We start from the raw sequence: 18,770 nt of genomic DNA, 5'->3' as shown, positions 1-18,770 counted from the left end.
TTCCCCTTCTTTAATGATGAGAAGGGATCCTGGCCGCACGCTCCTGCTCTGGCAAGTACAGCAAAAGACAAACAACTTAAGTAGGATCCCAGGCTATTTAGGGCTCCCTAAATCATAATCAGCAGAGATTAAATTCCACACCACGACCACAGGGCAGGCCCAGACCCTCTCACTGGAATGATGCTGTCAGCAAGAAAGTCAAGCACTTCAAGCAATCTTCAATTGATTTTAAGATGCTTTACTAATACTGCAATAGGCTAATCCCGAAATAACGAAGAAGAGAGAACAATTTGCGTCCAAAAGAAAAGGTTTTTTCCTATCTGGGCAGGCACAAGTAGGAAAGGATTACTACCAAATTACAACCTTCAAAAAAAAATTAGTAACGGGAACATTCTCTCGTCACTTCTGAACTGAAAGGTTAGGTACCACCGATACCTCAGTCTTGTCTGCAATGTTTATCTACTTTATTCTTAGACACTCCTCAGGCTCTTCCAATCCTGCCCCCCCTGCCCCGAGTGCTCAAGAATTATCTTAGTACCAGAGGGCTTCTCAATGATTTCTCTCCGCTGCAAACTCAGTCTGCCTTATTATCTCCGCTTGAGTAGGAAACCGCAGCTAAACAGACTTTCTTAAGGTGACACATAAATCAGCGACCAAGCCAGAAGTCAAGGCCCGCCAAGACGACGCTTATTGATCCAGAAGTTGACCTACAAAGCAATCCTGGCTTTGAATTATTTCGGCCAGAATATTTCTAAATACCAAGCACTAATATCTCATGGGGAACCCAAGCAAGTGACAAATAAAAAATGAATGGCTACCTGCCAAAGTTTTGGTTCCAGTGAGTTGTTCGGCACCGCACAGGAAGGCTGTGGTAGAAGCAAGTGCAGCGCTAAGCTTTCCTGTGTGGGATTTACCTGCATTAATCACAAACTATTCCTTTTCCTTCCTGAAATCCTCTGCCCAGTTATTTACAAGTCTAACAGCATCTACAGCAAATGACACCCTAGATTTTGTGGTAAAACAGCGTGTGATCACATAAGAGAAGACACTACCATGACTACACATGAGGAAGCCCAATTAAAGATCCAAAGGCAAACCTAATTCCAGCATTTCTTGGCTTTGGAGTTTTAGCAATTTTAATAGTGAAATTTCCTTTTTGGTCTTTCTTTTTTTAAATAAGGTAAAATCATTTTATGACAATACAAAGTTTTAACCAGAAATCTATGGCGATGAAGCACAGCATGAGCTAATTAATTACGTTAGATTGCAACAAAAGAAAGTTATCTCCATGTGGAAAAGACCAGGCCACTAGGTACATCTGCTGGGGCTCACATGTGGTCAAGGAAAAGTCTATTCTGCCTTGCTTTCTCCTCCCTGCACTACCCCTTACCAGCCTCCCCGAAGGGAACCCAGCTTCTCTCTAGAATAATACCTTCCCAGTGGAGGCAGTGATTTATCCGGTTCCCGGTAGTTGGTGTTTCCCATGGATGCTCTCGGGGACTCTCCCCCGAGAGAGAAATGGCTCCCCTGATTCAGTGCAGCACATGCCACTGCGTGAGGGCAGAACTAGCTTTGCACTAAAAAAGCACTGTATTTAGTCACTGCCTGAGACGCTACCAGTATTTCTGCTGTATAACGTATAATCAACTGAGAAAAAAAATAAGTTGTTTTCAAAATTTTAATTCTCTCAAGCAAACCTGAATGCAATTTCAGAATGGGCAGGTGAAAGGATGCACTTTACTGCCTTGAGTTGTTGCACCTATGCATCCAGAAACACAGCACTCTGAAATCACCGTTACCTTCTTCACAGCACAGCTGGAAATACCGAGTACCACTGACCATTATTCCACCATTCATGTTCCACTATTACATTTGGTTTCCTATGATATTAGCTGCCCAACTTTATTTACAGGTTAATTCCTTCATCATCAAATTTATTTGTTTGGTTTTTTTTTTTCCCATTCAAGCACAATTTGCAAGCTGGAAATAATGACCAAATTCTGTCCATGCAGTATATAACAGCTCACTTTCCGAACACAAGCACTAGAAAACTCATTACGAAGTACTTCATAAACTTCTGTTACCGCAGTAGGAAGTGACTGTAAATTATTACAGCTTTTCCAATTTAATGAGTACATTTAAATCTTGAAGTGATGGTGTTACTGCCTGCACTCGGCACAGAGATTTAAAAAAAAAAAAAAAGAGAGAAAAAAAGAAGAGTATTTCACATTTACATTCACACCATGCAGAGTAACTGGTAAGCACTGATGTTTTTCAGATAAGCATACATTACTTAGCCTGCCACATGAAGGCATTCTGTAATTTGTAAACTATTTTAAACTCTACTGGAATTCAACTTTTCTGTTTTATTTAAACTTCTTGAAAGAACTAATATACAATACTAAAATTTTTGTTCTCGGCCTTCGGTGCATCATACTGTACAATTTTTAATTCTCCCTATCCCCTGTATAATTTGAAATTCTAGCTGTTTCCACAAACCACTCACTATTTATCTGTCACACAGCATGCTCAAAGCAGCGTTCAAGAAGTATTAACTATTTTATGACTATTTTTGCTGAAGAGGTTTAACAAAATCTGCATGAGAATGTATTTCCACAGCCTTCTCCAACTATGAGTAACAAAACTCTAACAATTACCACCGCACAAAATCATAGGAAAAGAACATTTTCAGCATTTTACCAATGTGGAAACAGATGTAGACATAAGAGACCGTGGCACGGCTGAGAACAGAGGCTTGGTATCTGACTCGGCTCCCTTGTTTTGATTAGACTGGGAAGTGAGTGCCCTCTGGTGCAGCCTGTCTCAGTAACGTCTGGTAGGCATGACACTGCCCATAGGACTTCGCAACACAGAAGAAAAGAAATAATGCAATTTCCTATTTCTGATTTAGTTGTTCTTCTGTATCATAAGAAAAGTTAAAACTAAGGAATGATAAGAAAATATTGAGAAAAGTTATTTGTAAATGTTTCAAGCATTTTACACTACTTAGAATAGTTTTTTACCAGCTTTTATTCAGAAGAACTTATATTCACAAAAATGAAGTGGTTCTTACAAAGAATGGTTGTTCAGATATACTTGCCTGATAATCTGAGGATTAATATAGCACACAAGAAAAGAGATTTCTTTAAAAGTGCATATGTAAAAATAAGCATGAAACTTCATCATGCAAGCAGTAAAGACAAGCAAATACCATATGACTTACATGATTAAAAATAAGGACTTTAAGTAGGTAACTCCCCAAAACTTCTATATTAAAAAGCAGCATTTCAACATTTTGGTATACGTTTAACTTAAAACATGCTCGTATGTCCTGGTTTCGGCTGGGATAGAGTTAATTTTCTTCCTAGTAGCTGGTACAGTGCTGGGTTTTGGATTTAGGGTGAGAATAATGTTGACAACACACCGATGTTTTAGCTGTTGCTAAGCAGTGCTTATACTAAGTCAAGGGCTTTTCAGCTTCCCATGCTCTGCCAGGTGCACAAGAAGCTGGGAGGGGGCCCAGCCAGGACAGCTGACCCAAACTGGCCAAAGGGATATTCCATACCATGTGACGTCATGCTCAGTACATAAACTGGGGGAGTTGGCCGGGGGGTGGCGATCACTGCTCGGGGACAGGCTGGGCATCTATCAGCGGGTGGTGAGCAATTGCATTGTGCATCACTTGTTTTGTATATTTTTTTTTCCTCTTCCTTTGCTGTCCTATTAAACTGTCTTTACCTCAACCCATGGGTTCTACCTTTACCAGGGCAGGGGGGAGGGTGAGCGAGCGGCTGTGTGGTACTTAATTGCCAGCTGGGGTTAAACCACGACGTCATACAATATAGTTTACCAAATCTGAGTGTTCAAAGACAATTTTCCCCAACATTTTATGAAGAGAAAAGACTAAATGTGAGAATGTAAGGAATACATTGTCTGCAATGAATAGTTCAGCTATTGTTTATCATTTATTATAAAAAACCCAGGCACTCTAATCTATTACCAAGCTGTAAAAATAGAATCTTTGGATTTGTGCATCTTGCTACTACAGTGTTTTCACCAGATTTTTCAATTACATTTCATCATAAATACATGGCAACGGTTTGATATCTTTAGTGGAACAAGTCTATTATAATTTTTGAAAGACACATGCAAGCTTATAAGAAGTAACTGCTATATAAGGCCATTTTCTTCAGGTTCGGTTCACAGTATTAAAATACTCTGTTATCAGGACAGTTCAGGTAAACCATCCACATTAACCCTATTTGAGAATTCCACAAAGAGCATAACGTATCTTCCATGATCACATTTACAGTTTCAAGGGATTAGTCACCCTTTTAACCATCAGTATTCAGAAGCAGCCCTGAAAAATGAGTTGTTACAATTATCTCGAAAGCTTAAAAATCCTTACTATTCTAACAGCTCAAATTGTTTTGGTATCTATATAAACGTCTAGTCTTTCACTAAGTCTTGACGTTCCCTGGTCCAGTGAGCTCCTCAGGCTAATTCTGCATTGTTAGAAAATATCCTTCCTTCAGTCAGTGTTAGAATGGCTCCATTTCAATTTCATCCAGCAACCCCTTGCTTTTGTATTTAAAAAAAAAAGACCAAAATGAGCTGCCTGGCCAATTCTCTCTGTGTCTTTCACCATTCTGGGTACATTACCATCGCACCTCTGACTGTGTCTTCCCTAACGCCTGGATCAAAGAGAGAATCTCTGTCCAAAAATCAAATACCTGTTTGTTTCCAAATAAAAATCAGAACAAACCCCAGAAGAGCAACCTTAAAATGAAGCTCATGCTTTCCTGAACAGGACATAGTTAAGAATCTTCTTACATAATTTCTTGAAGTTACCCTCAGCTACACATCCCAGTCCTTTCCCTCGCTTTGTATGGAAAGCTTTCCTATTCCTCTACTAATTTATGACCCCACCTTTGCTTCGGTTTTGTTTCTCTTGACATAGGGTAACCTGAACTGAACAAAGCTCGTACCAGTGATTTATATGAGATTATTATATTTTCCTGCATTGTTCCCTTTTATATTTCTCAAACATTTCAATTTTATGTTTGCCTTTCATACAATGTTGCTTACTAAAATTGAAAGGAATTTTAAAAGCCTGGACTTTTTAAAAAAATACAGAACTGGTCAGGGATGTGGAGGCTGATGACAGCCTTGGCAGCAGCGACCATGAGATGGCGAAGTCTGAAATCCTGAAAGAAGTGAGCAAAACAAATACTGAAGTAGCAGCACTGGACTTCAGGAGAGGCAGATTTTGGCTTGTTCAGAGATCTGCTTGGCAGGATCATACAAGAGACTGCTTTAAAGGGTAAGTGGGCCCAGCAGATCTGGGTATCTCTCCAGGGACCTCACACCAGGAGAATGATGCATGCTAATATGCAAGAAGTTAAGCAAATGTGGATGAAGGCCAACATGAATGAACTAGGGGCTCCTGACTTAGTTCAAATAGAAAAGGAAGTAAGCAGGTGGTGAAACTGGGGAAACGTTATATGGAGAAGGTATATAGTGATATTGCTGTAGTGTACAATGATGGAATTAGGAAACCCAAAGCTCAGCTGGAGAAGAAACTAGCAAAGGCAACAAGAAAGGCTTCTATATGTGTACAAGCAGCAAAAGCAAATTACCGAATTGGAGTTGCTATTCAGAAAGACCTCGACGTGCTGAAGAAATGGGCTAACAAGATCTCATGAAGGTCTACAAAAGCACGTGCAAGGCCCTGCACCTGGGATAGAACAGCTGCGTGCACCAGGACAGCCCGGGGGCCGACTGTTTGAAAACAGCTTTGCAGAAGACGACCTGTGAGTTGAACATGAGTCAGCAATGTGCCCTGGCAGCGAAGGTGACCACAAGCATCCAGGGCTGCTTTAGCAAGAGGGTAGCCAGCAGGTCGAGGGAACTGATTATTCCCCTCCATTCAATAGTGATGAGACCATATGCGGACTACTGTGTCCAGTACAAGAAAGACACTCATATACTGGAGCAAGTCCAGTGGATGTACACCAAAACAAGTAGGGGCTGTAGCAGATGACACGCAAGGAGAAGCTGAGTGAACTTGTTTGCCCAGTCTTAAGAACAGAAGGAGAAATTTTACTGCTGTCTTCCAGTACTCAATGGGAGGATACAGAGGGGACGGAGCCAGGTTCTTCTCTGATGTGCACAGTAAAAGGACAAGAAGCAACAGGTACAAGCTGCAAAAGGGGAAATTCCAACAAAGTATCCATAAAAGGAAAAAATCACTATGAGGGTGGTCAAATGCTGGAACAGGTTGCCCAAAGAGATTGTGCTATCTCCGACACTGGAGACAACCAAATCTGTACTGGACAAGGCCCTCGGCAACCGGATATAAGTCGGCCTGAGGTCTGGAGTACTCAGAGGTGGTGTCCTGAGGTCCTTTCCAAAGAAAATTATTCTGTGAATCTATTCTATGGTTCTGTGATTTAAAAAACAAAAACCAAAAAACCCACAAAACCACACTCGCAACATGTATGTCCTGAATTTCAAACATTTTTTGACTCTTTACTTCAACAATAGAAACTGTATCAGGCACCAAGGGATATGAAGTTCTTCTCACATGTTCTTGTGAGATTCCTTTTAAAAAATAAACTATGAGAAAACTTCATCAATGTTAGTCTAAATGGAATGATATGAAAATATTGACTACAATCAACAGGAAATAGGTGCAAGAAAGCCTCTAATATCGAAACTGTATGTTTAGCTAACGCAGCAGAGACATCTTCTGACAACATAGTAAAAAGTATCAGATAAAAAAAAATACATAAAACATTTTGAAAACAAAATAAAATTGTTATAATTTACTTCAGTAAATACAACCAGTGTGAAAAATGTGATTAAAAGTACTATTCCAATATCCTTCAAATTTCTAGACTATACCAAGCTCAGAAGCACTCACTTTATTCATTTTTCTAGGCACCCACATGACAAAAGCATAGCAAAAATAAACTATTTTTAGAAATAAAAAGAACTAAGAATATGATTCCGTGAGAGTCAATGACAGTATAAAGATTCCTAGTGATACGGTAATATAATGCTCTAAGCGGACTGAATTTTCACACTTAACTTTTGAGATTTCTTTTGGGTTTTGTGCACTTGATTACTTCTGTCTATATAGTGAGGCAGTGTTAATTTATGCCTTCCTACGGGGATGACGGCTGTCTGTGCCAGCACCAGAAGCTGAATCAAGAAACTCCAGAGCTAAAAGCTAACAGGCTACAGTCTCTTAGCTCAGAGCTGCAGGCTCATGTTTTATTCATAAAAGCAGATACCTACACACCAGCTTGTGAAATGCATTCTTTTGGCATTTAACATTTTTATTTCGCTTATTAAAAAAATTACATATCTTACCTTTAGGTCACTTCCTGGCAAAGTACCTATGCCATCCTTCCAGTCCATAGCACTAAATACATCAAACTCTTGACCATTTCCACTAGAGGCTGATTCATTCATGATGCATGTACTAAAAAAAAAAAATAAAAAATAAAAAGATTTTATCTGAAAATGCTGTAAGTGGTTTAATGCTTATATCACTGGACATTTCTTCAAACGCACTTCACAGATTAGTATCAAATGCTTCCCTCAGCACACTGGCAATGTGGACAACTGATGACAATGCTGATAATATACACTAATGTAATAAAAACAAGGGGAAATCTTTTGAAAACCTTAAAAAATAATACCTGTTTTATGCACTAGGAGGCTATTAATGAGGCTGTATTGGAGAGAAATGAAAAATTTCAAACTGAAAATAAACTGACATGGGGAAAACATACCTCAAGTACACCTAAGAAAAACATTTGTTCTGGGGAAGGCAAGACATGAGCGCATGTCTATAATAAATAAGTTAAGCACTGATTAATAGAACTGCTTTTCCTTAATATCGGATAACATGCTGATATGAATGCTTCACCCAAGTTCAAATTAAAATTTCAAAATTAATTTCAAACTGTCTTTCATTTTCACCATCTGACTCAGGACACCCAAATATTCCTTGTCTGTTTCCATACAGTTTCACTAAATTTTGATTTGCATTTGTAAAATTTATTTACATGTAGAGAAGTACATATACACCAGAGAAAACTACTGCTTTGCAAGACTTTATTTTACTGGATCCCTCTGTTTCAGAACAGTGAAAGGAGAGAATATTTATCTTCAGAAATAGTGGATTTGGTCATCCTCTTCTGTGGTAAGAGTTTATCCCAAATAATTTGCACAAGCAACAGAAGTCTGTTAACACTTGCCACTGACCCCTGGCTTTGGCCCACCGCTTGTCACTGCCACAAAGACGGCATCAGTTGCACTGAACTGCAAATGTTTCCAGCAGCCAAGTTGTGACTACCACCAACTTCTTCCTTCCCCCTTCTTACAAACCCAGCAATCTTTAAATCTGTGGCCTGGCACCTAATATACTATTTGTTCAATGTGAAATCTGATTCATTCGTTTTCTTTCTGAAGAACTCCTGTGCTATGCCTAGCAGCTGAAACAATTTGCAGCAAAATTAGCTGTCTTCGGTTTGTGAACTATTAGCAAAAGCTCGCCCCTTTTCAAATTTACACTTTCTGAACTTTTTAACAAACACTTTCTAAGCCTCATACTCTGTCTGCAGACTGCAAACTTTTGCTGCAAGTATCAGTATTTGAAATTCAAATAGGTAGAGAGCTTCCTCAGTGCTTGACCTTGTTTTCTAAAATCTAATTTCTAACTTAGGTCCCACTCCCAAAATCTGCAAATATCTATTAATACTCTCTGGAAATCTGGAATTTCCACAAAAAAAGACTGAGTGATATTTGTTCACTCACAGATAACAGAAAAAGATGCAAACCAAGCAGAAGTAAACTCAGGTCGTCTAGAAGCTTTTTACTGAAAGTTTGAGGAGAAAAATGCTTAGTTAGTTAACTCTGTTGCACGAAAAATAATCAAATTTACATTTTTTTCATCAGAAAAATTGTACCAATCACTGTAACACCACCACTACAGGCAGATACTACTCTGGTTTTGGGTCCGCAATGTGGAGTCCCTTGTATTTCTCCTTGGTTTCCTACTCATTTCTGGCAGAATTCTTTAAAACCCTGAGCAACACCTTACTCCACGAGCACTTTCATTACACTACAGCTACTACACAATATCAACAGGATGACAGGAGCTGGACCTCAGTCAGTAACCACTGCTTAGGGTGAAAGCTTCTGCATTCCCCTTAATTTCATACGATGAGCAGGGTTCACAGGAGGCTCTCTGAGAAAACCTCACGTATTTCACATGGCAAGTTTAAAGTAAGAAGAACCACATGATTCAACGTGTCTTCTCCATCTCTAATTTCAGTAATCCTCTATGAGAAAGTATTGAAAACCATACCATCAGTGCACAAAAATTCATTTTAAAATGTCAATAAATCTAAACAAATTCAGTGCAAACTGAGAAATTCCCCAAAGCCACAGACCTTATCTTTTGAAATCGCTCCCAGGCAAAATCCACCACCCTACCTTAGGGCAGCTCCTGCGATAGAACTTGGACGATCTCCGTTTGACCCGAGAGCACGGTACATCGTAGAGCTCAAGCCCACCAAGCATCCAGCCTTCTACACCACAGCAGACCAACTCAAGCAGGCTTCCACCAAACTGAACTGCAGCAGGATGGCAGAGGCGCAGGCCTTCTCTCAAGAACACAAGACCCAAGCTGCTAAGGAGTAGCTGAAAAATTGGATCTATCCAGAAACCCATGAAATTTTAAGGACACAAAACATGCTGGTTTAAGCACATTGGTGTAACGAGCTCCCCGCGATTAGCCTGACTAAGCACACAAAGCTGTGTTCTGTATTAACTGAAGTTTGTAAGTAATCTTAAATTACCACCCTGTTTAGAGGACACTTCACCCAATGCTCCTGTGGTCTATTTATTATAGAAAACATGTTCCAATGGTTTCTGCAGAAGGCATGACAGAAGACAGGAAGAGACTTGGGAGGCTGTGGGGAAACACTTCCTCGAAGAGGCCGCTGTCCCACGGAGCAAGGAGCAGTGGACAGCCGCTCCATCAGACGCTGGCGTCTCCAGTAGCGCCACTCTCGTTATAGACATGCCTTGCAACAGAAACAGTTGGAAAAAAATGACATGGGGGGGGGGGGGAAATCTTAGAGACCAGCCTACTTAGGCAGGATATAAACTGTGAAAGTAAAAAAAAAAAAAAAAAAATAGGGTAACAGAAATGTTCAGGGCATATTTCTCTCAAGAAAACATACAAATTTTAACTTAATTACACCTAACAAAGTCTCCTCAGGTAACAATTGGCAATGATGATATATTCTATTGTTTGATAAGGTATTCATTATTGTTTTCCTTTTAAAATTAACTCAACGTCAAAGGCACAATCTGTACTTTCACATTCTGCAGCCTTCAGAAGTGTTCTTGGTGGGAATGGAAAGGTCACAGGGCAATGCAGATAGAAATGAATTTACCAAAAGGAATTACATTTAACAAATATGTTTCCAGCTTTGCTGAGTTTGAACAGATGAAAGATAGGGCTATATCCTTCTACTAATGATAATACGGAGGGAGATAGAGACCAATTAAATTGTTACAGCAATGAGGTACTAAAAAAAGATGAAATCACCGCAATATATACATCTAAATCACAGAACAAAGAAAACTACAGAACGACTTATCTACTCATTTTCATTTTCGTTTTTAAAGCTCTGGTGTAGTTCTTTGAACTAGTATAACTCCTTCCATAATGATTTCATTTGCTATCATTTCTGTCGCTACAGTACCAGAAAAGTAGTAAAAATACTAGATTTGCCCCCTAAAATGAGGGGCAAAGTAACTACAGTACTGTCTCTATGCCTGTCACTGAATGCCATCTGATGTGAAGGAAAGGACATAATACTAAGAACTTGGAACATTCATCTTCCAAAAGCATCTCCAAAATCCACTATTAGGGGTGTAACTGTATCTCAGTCTTCACGGCCATAAGCTATAACATTTATAGAGGAGTGTACTGCACGTTAATATTTCAACATTAACTTTGTTTTAGACATATGTAATAAATTCATTAAAATAAGCAAGCATGTAAAATAACATTAGACACATCCTTTAGAAAAACCTTCATTTTTACCAACTGGTTCAACAATAAATGAGTACCTCACAGAGGATATACTTAATGAGAATAACAGCACTAAAAATGAGATAGTTTCATCTGGTGAAAGACTCTCTGAAGACAGGAGAGAATATGCCAATTAAACTTACAAGTAGTTTTTGAAATAATTATAGGGTTATGTACTGAATGCGTCAAAAAGTAATAACAGGATTCTTTCTTTCAGTCAGTGCTTTAAAAAACTACCTGACACCTACCCAAATTTTGAAAATCTAAGATGCCACCTGTGAAATGTCTGTATGATTTCTAACCAGCGGGACAACTCAATACCGGGTCACTGGGCAGCAGAGAGAGGAGATTTCAGCACTAAAGCCACCAGTCAGCACTGCCAGATTGGCATAACCGGTCTGTGATAGTGTGTCTTTTCTTTTTACGCATCTCTGTGTATTTTTATTTTTACTTTTGAGGATTTCTGTAGCCACCGTGACAGGATAGCCTAGCAGATTTGCCCCATGGTGGTCCTCTCCCCAGCCGACAGCTCCTGCGAGGAGAGGCAAAACCGGGCATGGGGAGCCGAAGGAGGTCTCAGCAAGTGGCACCAAGGGTGAGGTCCAAGGGACAGAGGTCCCAAGGGAGGGAACGTCCTTATGGAGCCGAGCCATGGTCCCTCTTCCCCACAGGGCTGGGTGACACCAGCACTGACGGATGTTCAGAAACAAAGGCAACAGGTGAGTTTGTCCTAATATCGTAGATGGTTATTTTGGGCATCTCCAAGGAGGAGGCTGCTTGACGTAGCACCCATGGGCTAAAGGGACACATTTTCCCTACACAATAAATCAGGAAAACGAAGTGGATCAGAAGGGGACAACTCAGTGTACCAGAGCTGCAAATACACTAACTTTTAGACACCAGGGGACAATGGATACTCAGCTTCAGCTTTATTTAACATGTAAGAATGTGACTACTACCAGGGCTGACTTGTAACACCGCTGAAGCCACACGAAGCAGAATTACCCCTCGTGCAACGTAAGATCCCTCTATTTCAGACAGACTTTGTATTAAGCTAGCTTCATAACGACAGCGAAAGCAAAGCCAACTGACTGTAAACCCACTGGGGTAAGCCCTGCTTTTCTCCTCGCAATCCTCTCTTTGAGCTGGGTGCACCCCATGCTTGTCTCTTTCTCATCCTTCATCTTTTTGCACCCAATTCTTCACTTAAAGAAAAACAACCACAACAGGAACAGTGCAGGAAATGGTAAAATGCTTTGAGGGTATCCACCACATTTTAATATATGCTTTGTTTTGTACCTGTTTAATGGTTCAATTATTTTAATGTTTCATTAAAAGAAGTATCTGCAGATCACACATTTCCTTCAAAATCTGATTTTTTGTTGTTTAGGAACTACTTTACTAGTTCTGCCGTGTTTCTATTCTGTGTGTTGAAGAGCTGTTTGAGTAAATTTCACTATTTTGCCTGTTGCTTATGAAGTTTATTACAAGTAAGTTTTTTTAAAGATGAGATACATAGCTTATATATGTACTCACAAAGGGACCACAGCTTAAAAGTCTTTGCCATTCTTAACACTTATAACAGAAAATGGACCAGATTTCCTACTGATGATGTCCCTTTAGCATTATTTCCTCTTATTTTATCTGTTGCTACTCTTCTGCCTGCTAGATTCTCCAGGGGTACTGTGTATGTTTGTTCCTGCTTCCCAATACTTCAGCTTAAAACCTTTTTCCTCACAGAAAGAATCTGGCCACAGGTGCATTACAAAACACTGTGAAGCCTGAGTCTGCACCAGTGCTGAAGGAGGTTCATGCTGTCCTCACCCGAGTCTCATCTCTGTCAGCGAGCTAACACGGGTATTGCCGTACCATTGCTAGAAACTGGGTAACACAGTTACACGCAGCCTTCGTCTATTACTTCGTGTTCAAATATCCACAGAACACTATAACAATAATAGTTACCCAATACCAAAGCTATCCCATCATCTAATGAAACTTACCACTGACAACTTTTATCTTGTTTATAAAGAACCTGTACCTCACACCGAAAAAGTATTTCCTCTGCAACGCTTTCATGACTCCTTTATTTCTGTTCTTGTCTGTGCAGTCCTGAGCGGGGGTTTAACCTACTCAGATAGTAAGACTGCAGTACAACAACTCTGAAATCCTGTCTTAATTTCTCTTAATTCCTTGAACCAAGCACAGAAAGTTACAGAAAACTTCTACCTCTGTTTATTTGTGACTCCTTCCCTCCCCTGTGCAGACACCTCGAGAAGAACTGTGACGCACCAAATCTTCACGCTGAATATCACCTGACCTATTTCAAATTGTTATTTCCTACCCCAAGTTAATTCAATATACATCTGAACACTCCTTTTGTCTGACTCGCGCCCTCCTCTTCTGCCGGTTCTTAGCAGCTTCCACGGGCCCTGCTGTCCTTAAACAATTCACCTTTTTCTAGCTCCTAAATACGCTCAGCAGGTTATTGCATTTATAGACTTTCCCTTCTCTCCAATTCATAAAGAGCTCGTATCTCCCATTGTGATGAGCGGTCCTACTACTGAAGCACTAATAAGCTACGACTACACACACGCTATCACTTTCTTCAGTAAGCCCCATGCCAGGTATTCACTGTTTCCTCACACCCGTCACTCACAATCCATCATCCTACTTACCAGCAGTATTAAAACCGCCAAAGAGTAAACAGAATAGCCCACAAAAAGTCAGCCATCTCTCTTCACAGAATAGGTGATGCCCAATAAAACTGAACAAGTCAGAGGAAAGGGACTCATCACATAATCATTTTCTCAAGTTGTTAGAACTTTTAAGAGCAACACTCTAGAAAAACTCATTAAACTGAAGGTGAAACATGCACCGCGACAACAAACAAAACCAGAGTTCACTGCAATTGCCCAGCCGACAACAAAAAACATCCAAGACGACGATCGCTTCAGCCACCTTCACCAGAGCACCGGTTCATCAGAAGACCAACTGGACCACAGCCAAAGCCGCTGAAGTCACACCAGGAAAACACGAGTACCCGGCCCCACCCGGATTTAAGTGGAGTGCTTTACTGCCTTCAGCCGCTAGTTTCAGTGAGTTTCTCTCTTACAGATGTTCATCATATAAACTTCGGGCAACGTGGTAACTTCCTTGGTAAAAGGCACCGGTTTCCTAAACAGCTTTTAAATTTGCATTAAGAAAACCGTGTTACGATCCTGAACATAGACTGTTTCCTAAAAAGACACACACTTAAGATTTGTATCTCGAGTTTTATTTACACTCGCCACCGGATTTTTAGCACCCACGACTCAGCATCCGTTCGTGAGTAGAAACAAACAGCAAAAACGGTCCGTCCAACGCCACTCAACTATACAAGGGAAATTAAAAAGAAAAATAAAATAGAACAAAACTGAAAACACAACTCATGCTGCCTTTCACTCTAATGCTTACACACACCATGCTATTACGCACAGGTAGAAGAAAATGGAAGAGGTAGAAAGAAATGGAAGAGGCGGTGACCCTCACCACCCGGGGAGGCTGCTGCATCTCCAGGGGCCTCCTGTCCAAGAAGCGTTACTCATTGGGGCTCAAACCGCGCTCTCGAGCGGGACAAGTGACACGGCCGCGGGGCGCGCCCCCAGCCGCTCCCCACGCAGGCCGTGGGCCGGGCCCACACGCGGCGGCGCGGCTGGCGGCCGGCGGGCCCCGGCCGGCCCGGAGCCGGCCCTCCCGCCCGCACGGCGCGGCGGAGCGGCGCGGCAGCCGGAACGCGGCGGCGAGGCCCGGCGGGCGCGGCCGCCGCTCCCCGGCGCCGGCAGCCCGCGGCCTACCACCAGAGGTCCCTCCTTGGCCAGTTTTGCGGCGTGTTTTTGCTGCACTTGAAACTTTCTGGAGAAAACCCGGGCTCAGGTCCGCGTCTTCCCCAGGCTCGGGCAGAACCACCGAGACAAAAGCGCCCGCCCGCCCGTCCGTCCCGGCCGGCTCCTCGGGGGGAGCGCTCGGGGAAAGCGGTTCTCGAGTTGCACCGCTTCTCTCCTGAATTTGCCTTTTTTTCTTTCCCCCCGCCCCGGGCAATTAGATCGAGCGGGGGAAGAGTGCCCCCCTGCCCCGGCGTGGGGGCGAGCGCGGTGCGGGCGGGGGTGGGAGAGGAACTGGGTGTTAAGTGTTCCTGAGGAAGTTGCACAACGAGAGAGGGACTCTGCTTGTTTACCGGGTCCTTTGCTCTTTTTTCCTCCCACCCACCCCCCCCCCTCCACCCCCCGAGACGGGGATCCGGGAAAGGGAGGCTGTCTCCGAGTGGAAAGAAAAAAAAAAAAAAATTTAAAAAAAATGTTACCTTCTCCTCCCTCCTCCCCTCCCCCAGCGCGGAGGAGGAGGAGGAGGGGGGGGGGCGAGCTCTCTTTTTTTCTAGGGGACTGCGGGGGTTTGCTCCCCGGCCGCTCGCAGCCGATCTCCGGGCATCCCTCGGCGGAGAAGTCGCCCCTTCCCGCGGGAGGGGCCGGCACACGCCCCCTCCCCGGAGGGCTCGCCCCCGCCCGGCCCCGCGCTGCAACTTTTTCTCTCACGCTCTCGTGTGCGCCCGCTCCGACGGGGAGGGGGGAAAAACATGGGCGTGGGGAGCGGGCCCCGACGCGCGCCCCCCGCCCCGGGCGCTGCCGCCCCGGCGGCCTCCCCCCAGCCCCGGCCGGGGGCGGGCGGCCGCTCCGCGGGAGCGCCTTCCCGTCGTCCGCCGCTCCCCCCCCCCCCCCCAAATAATGGCTTTCCCCCTCCCCCCGCCAAAAAAACACCGCCTCACACACGTTAGCATGAACAAGTGTGCCTATATCCTGTTGTTATATGCACCGGCTGCGGAGACGGGGAGGGAGAGACGGGCGTGTGCGCGGGGGCCGCTCCCCCACCCCGGCCGCACTTCAGGCGAGAGCGCGCAACTCAACAGAAAAGCCGTGTCCTGTTCCCTGCCCCCTGCCCACCCCCCCACCCCCCCCCATCAGCAGAATACGCACTCACGTGTATGTGCACTCACATACACCGCCGGCACCCCGGGGCCATCCTCCGGGAGCCCCCCGCGGCCAGCCCGCGGAGCCGGCGGCGCTGACAGGCGCCGGCCGCCGCTCGCCGCCCGGAGCGGGCAGGGGCCGTTCCCCCGCCGCCTCACATGTCTGCCGCAGCGAGCGCGGCGCACGCACCGCACAGAGGCAGGAACTGAGCACTCGAGCAAAAGACTTTTTTTTTTTTTTCCGCCTCTTTAAAAAAAAAAAATTTGCTAGGAGCTTTTTTTTTTTTTTTGGTATGTGTATGTGTGTGCAAACTTTCCCCAAAATGGCGGAAATTGGGAGATGATTATATTTTAAATATCTCTCGCACACAATCACACAAAGTGCAGGAGCGACGGAAAATACAAACTCTCCGCTGCGCGCTGAAGAGGCCTTCGCGCACGGGGACCCACGGCACATTCAACCGGTATATCCCGGCAGCCGCCACCTCTCGCCGCTTCCGACCAAAAAACCCGGGGCTTTTTCACACCCCTCTCCGCTGCGCATTGCCCCCTCGCAGCCCGCACTTCTCCCCGTCCTTCAGCCTGTGTGAACAAAGAGCCGGGGCTGGGGAGGGGGGGGCTCGGGTGGCAGCGAGCCCCCTCCCTCCCCTCCGCTCCCCCCCTCCCCGCCCGGCGCTCACACGCACACCCGTGCACACGCACACCCCCCCACCCACCCACCCCCCCCTCCCCGCCGCCCGGCCGCTGCACCCGCATCACATTGTTCCCAACAGCGCGGCGGTGCCCCGTAAGTGTCATTAAATGGAGCCAACTGACAAGCCCATTGGTGGGGCAAGTCTGCAAAATGTCTCTCCCCTTCCCTTCCCCCTCCCTTCGGAACCCCCTCCCCCCCCCAAAAAAAAGGCCCCCCCCAACACATTTCCACAGCTCCCTCCCCCGTATATATATATATGTACATACACATACGTGCGTGCGTGCCTGTGTATGTATATAAATATATAGCGCATATATATATATACATGTACTCCATGTGTTTGGGAAGAGAAAAAGAAATATCAGGCACCTCTCTCTTTCTTTTGTTCCTCTTTCACACTCGTACACTTATGATTTAGTGAGATCCCCGGTGCCCCAGCCGCTCCCCAGCCACTTGCGAGTCACTTGCCCACTTTCCCCGGCATTAACTTCCATCCTTTCTGCTCGAGGTGGTGGGGGAGAAGCCCCCCTCCCCTTCCCCAGATACGTTTCGTAAGGGAGGGAGAGGAGGTGCGTCTCTCCCTTTATCTCTCGCGCTCTCTCTAACTTTCATCCTCACCTAGGGGGAAAATTAAAACCCATCACCAGCCTTTGCCATTGCAGCTCCCTAAACGGCTTGCGGATTAGATCGGAACCCGCCGCTCCTTACCCCCCCAAATTCTCTCTCTTTCTCCGTCTCTCGAGTAGTCCTGACAAATATGGTCCAGGGCTGCGGGCACAAGTGAGCATGCGCCCGCGGAGCCAGGGCTGGGGAAAGGGGAAACTGCCGCCGCCGCCGCCGCCGCCGCCGCCGCCGCCGCTGCCGCCGCCGCCGCCGCCGCGGCTGCTCTTCCTCCCTCGCCGGCGCTGCCGCTGCGCCCCAGCCGCCGGCAACCGGCAACCGGCGGCAATCGTCGCCCTTACCAAAAACACAGCCGCCAACAACGGCTCCGACGGAGGTGCATCATCTCCCCTGATTTACTGCCGACGCTGGAGGAATAATAAGGAGACTTGCGCAGCAGCCGCGCGCTATTTTGGGCGCTTTCAAAAATAATGCCGTGCGCTTTTTGCCTTGGGAGGGGTCTGGCCCTCGGCGGTCCCGCCAGGTGCCGGCGAGGCAGGGCGGTGGGCGCCGGGAGGCCGGGGAGAGCCTCTGCGGCTCCTGGCCCCCGTCCTCCACCTAGACCAGACCCGAGGCGGGGGTAGGACAGTTGCGCACCGGTAAGGAAAGTGCAGGTCCCGCAGGCTGCGGGAGGGGGGCAGCCCTCCGCAGCTTCCATTGAGGGGGCACCCGGGGGAAAGGCCTGAGACCGGGCAGCCGTGAGCCCCGGGGCGGGCTCCTTCCGCACTCCAGAAATACGGGGTTCATTCGGCACGGAAATACTCCTTACAATGGGCCTCGTCTCATTTAAAACCTAGCCAGCTTACAAATTAAAAGCAGTCTCAAATGTGCCACCTGCCTGAATTCTCTCCATCGTCGCCCTGTATTCACAAAGAAAAATACCGTCTTCAGCATTTAGTTGCTGTCACTTGTTCAGAAAGCAGTAAACGCTGAAGGCCCTCGGTATTTTATGGCATTGGCCAGGGCGGACTTCCTTCACCTGCAAGGAGGTCTGTCACCCAAAGGAACATTAGGTGAAATAGACCTACACGAGGCCTGACTAGACTGGGGGAGAGGGAGGGTGGAGGATTGCAGTCAGTTGTGTATATGATACTTTAAAAAGTGCGTGTGTATGTATATACGCAGTTTCAGGCAAAGTATAGAAACAACACAGAACAGGACCTTAATCATACTAACCCTAAATATTTTTTCAGACCACAGATCATCTCCCTAAGGTGACTCTGTCCTTAAGGGAAAAACTGGCAAAGTGAATTTTGAGTTTTTAATAGTTTGGCATATTGTTATACATCTCTTAA

The 18,770-nt window shown here is 45.0% G+C and overlaps 1 protein-coding gene across 8 annotated transcripts in view; it reads right to left on the bottom strand.

Moving 5' to 3' along the window:
* L3MBTL3 (L3MBTL histone methyl-lysine binding protein 3) overlaps positions 1-17,790 on the bottom strand; it is a 91,273-nt gene extending 73,483 nt beyond the window's left edge. For 2 of the 8 annotated variants that reach the window (XM_076333590.1, XM_076333589.1), the window contains exons 1-2: positions 15,462-15,586; positions 7,378-7,489 (exon numbers count right to left, since the gene is read on the bottom strand). In XM_076333590.1, the coding sequence (XP_076189705.1) occupies positions 7,378-7,479 (102 nt within the window). In that variant the 5' untranslated portion in view covers positions 7,480-7,489; positions 15,462-15,586. Of the gene's footprint in view, positions 1-7,377; positions 7,490-9,510; positions 9,730-15,461; positions 15,589-16,132; positions 16,182-17,523; positions 17,545-17,777 lie in introns of those variants that run through there. The other 6 variants (XM_076333588.1, XM_076333585.1, XM_076333587.1 and 3 more) reach the window with 6 other exon arrangements.
* Positions 17,791-18,770: the final 980 nt, after the last annotated feature.

Source organism: Aptenodytes patagonicus, chromosome 3 (genome assembly GCF_965638725.1).
Source record: "Aptenodytes patagonicus chromosome 3, bAptPat1.pri.cur, whole genome shotgun sequence".
In the NCBI taxonomy this organism is placed as follows: domain Eukaryota; kingdom Metazoa; phylum Chordata; class Aves; order Sphenisciformes; family Spheniscidae; genus Aptenodytes; species Aptenodytes patagonicus.
The sequence above is the reverse complement of the archived record's forward strand: the minus strand, read 5'-3'. Positions and strand labels throughout refer to the sequence as shown.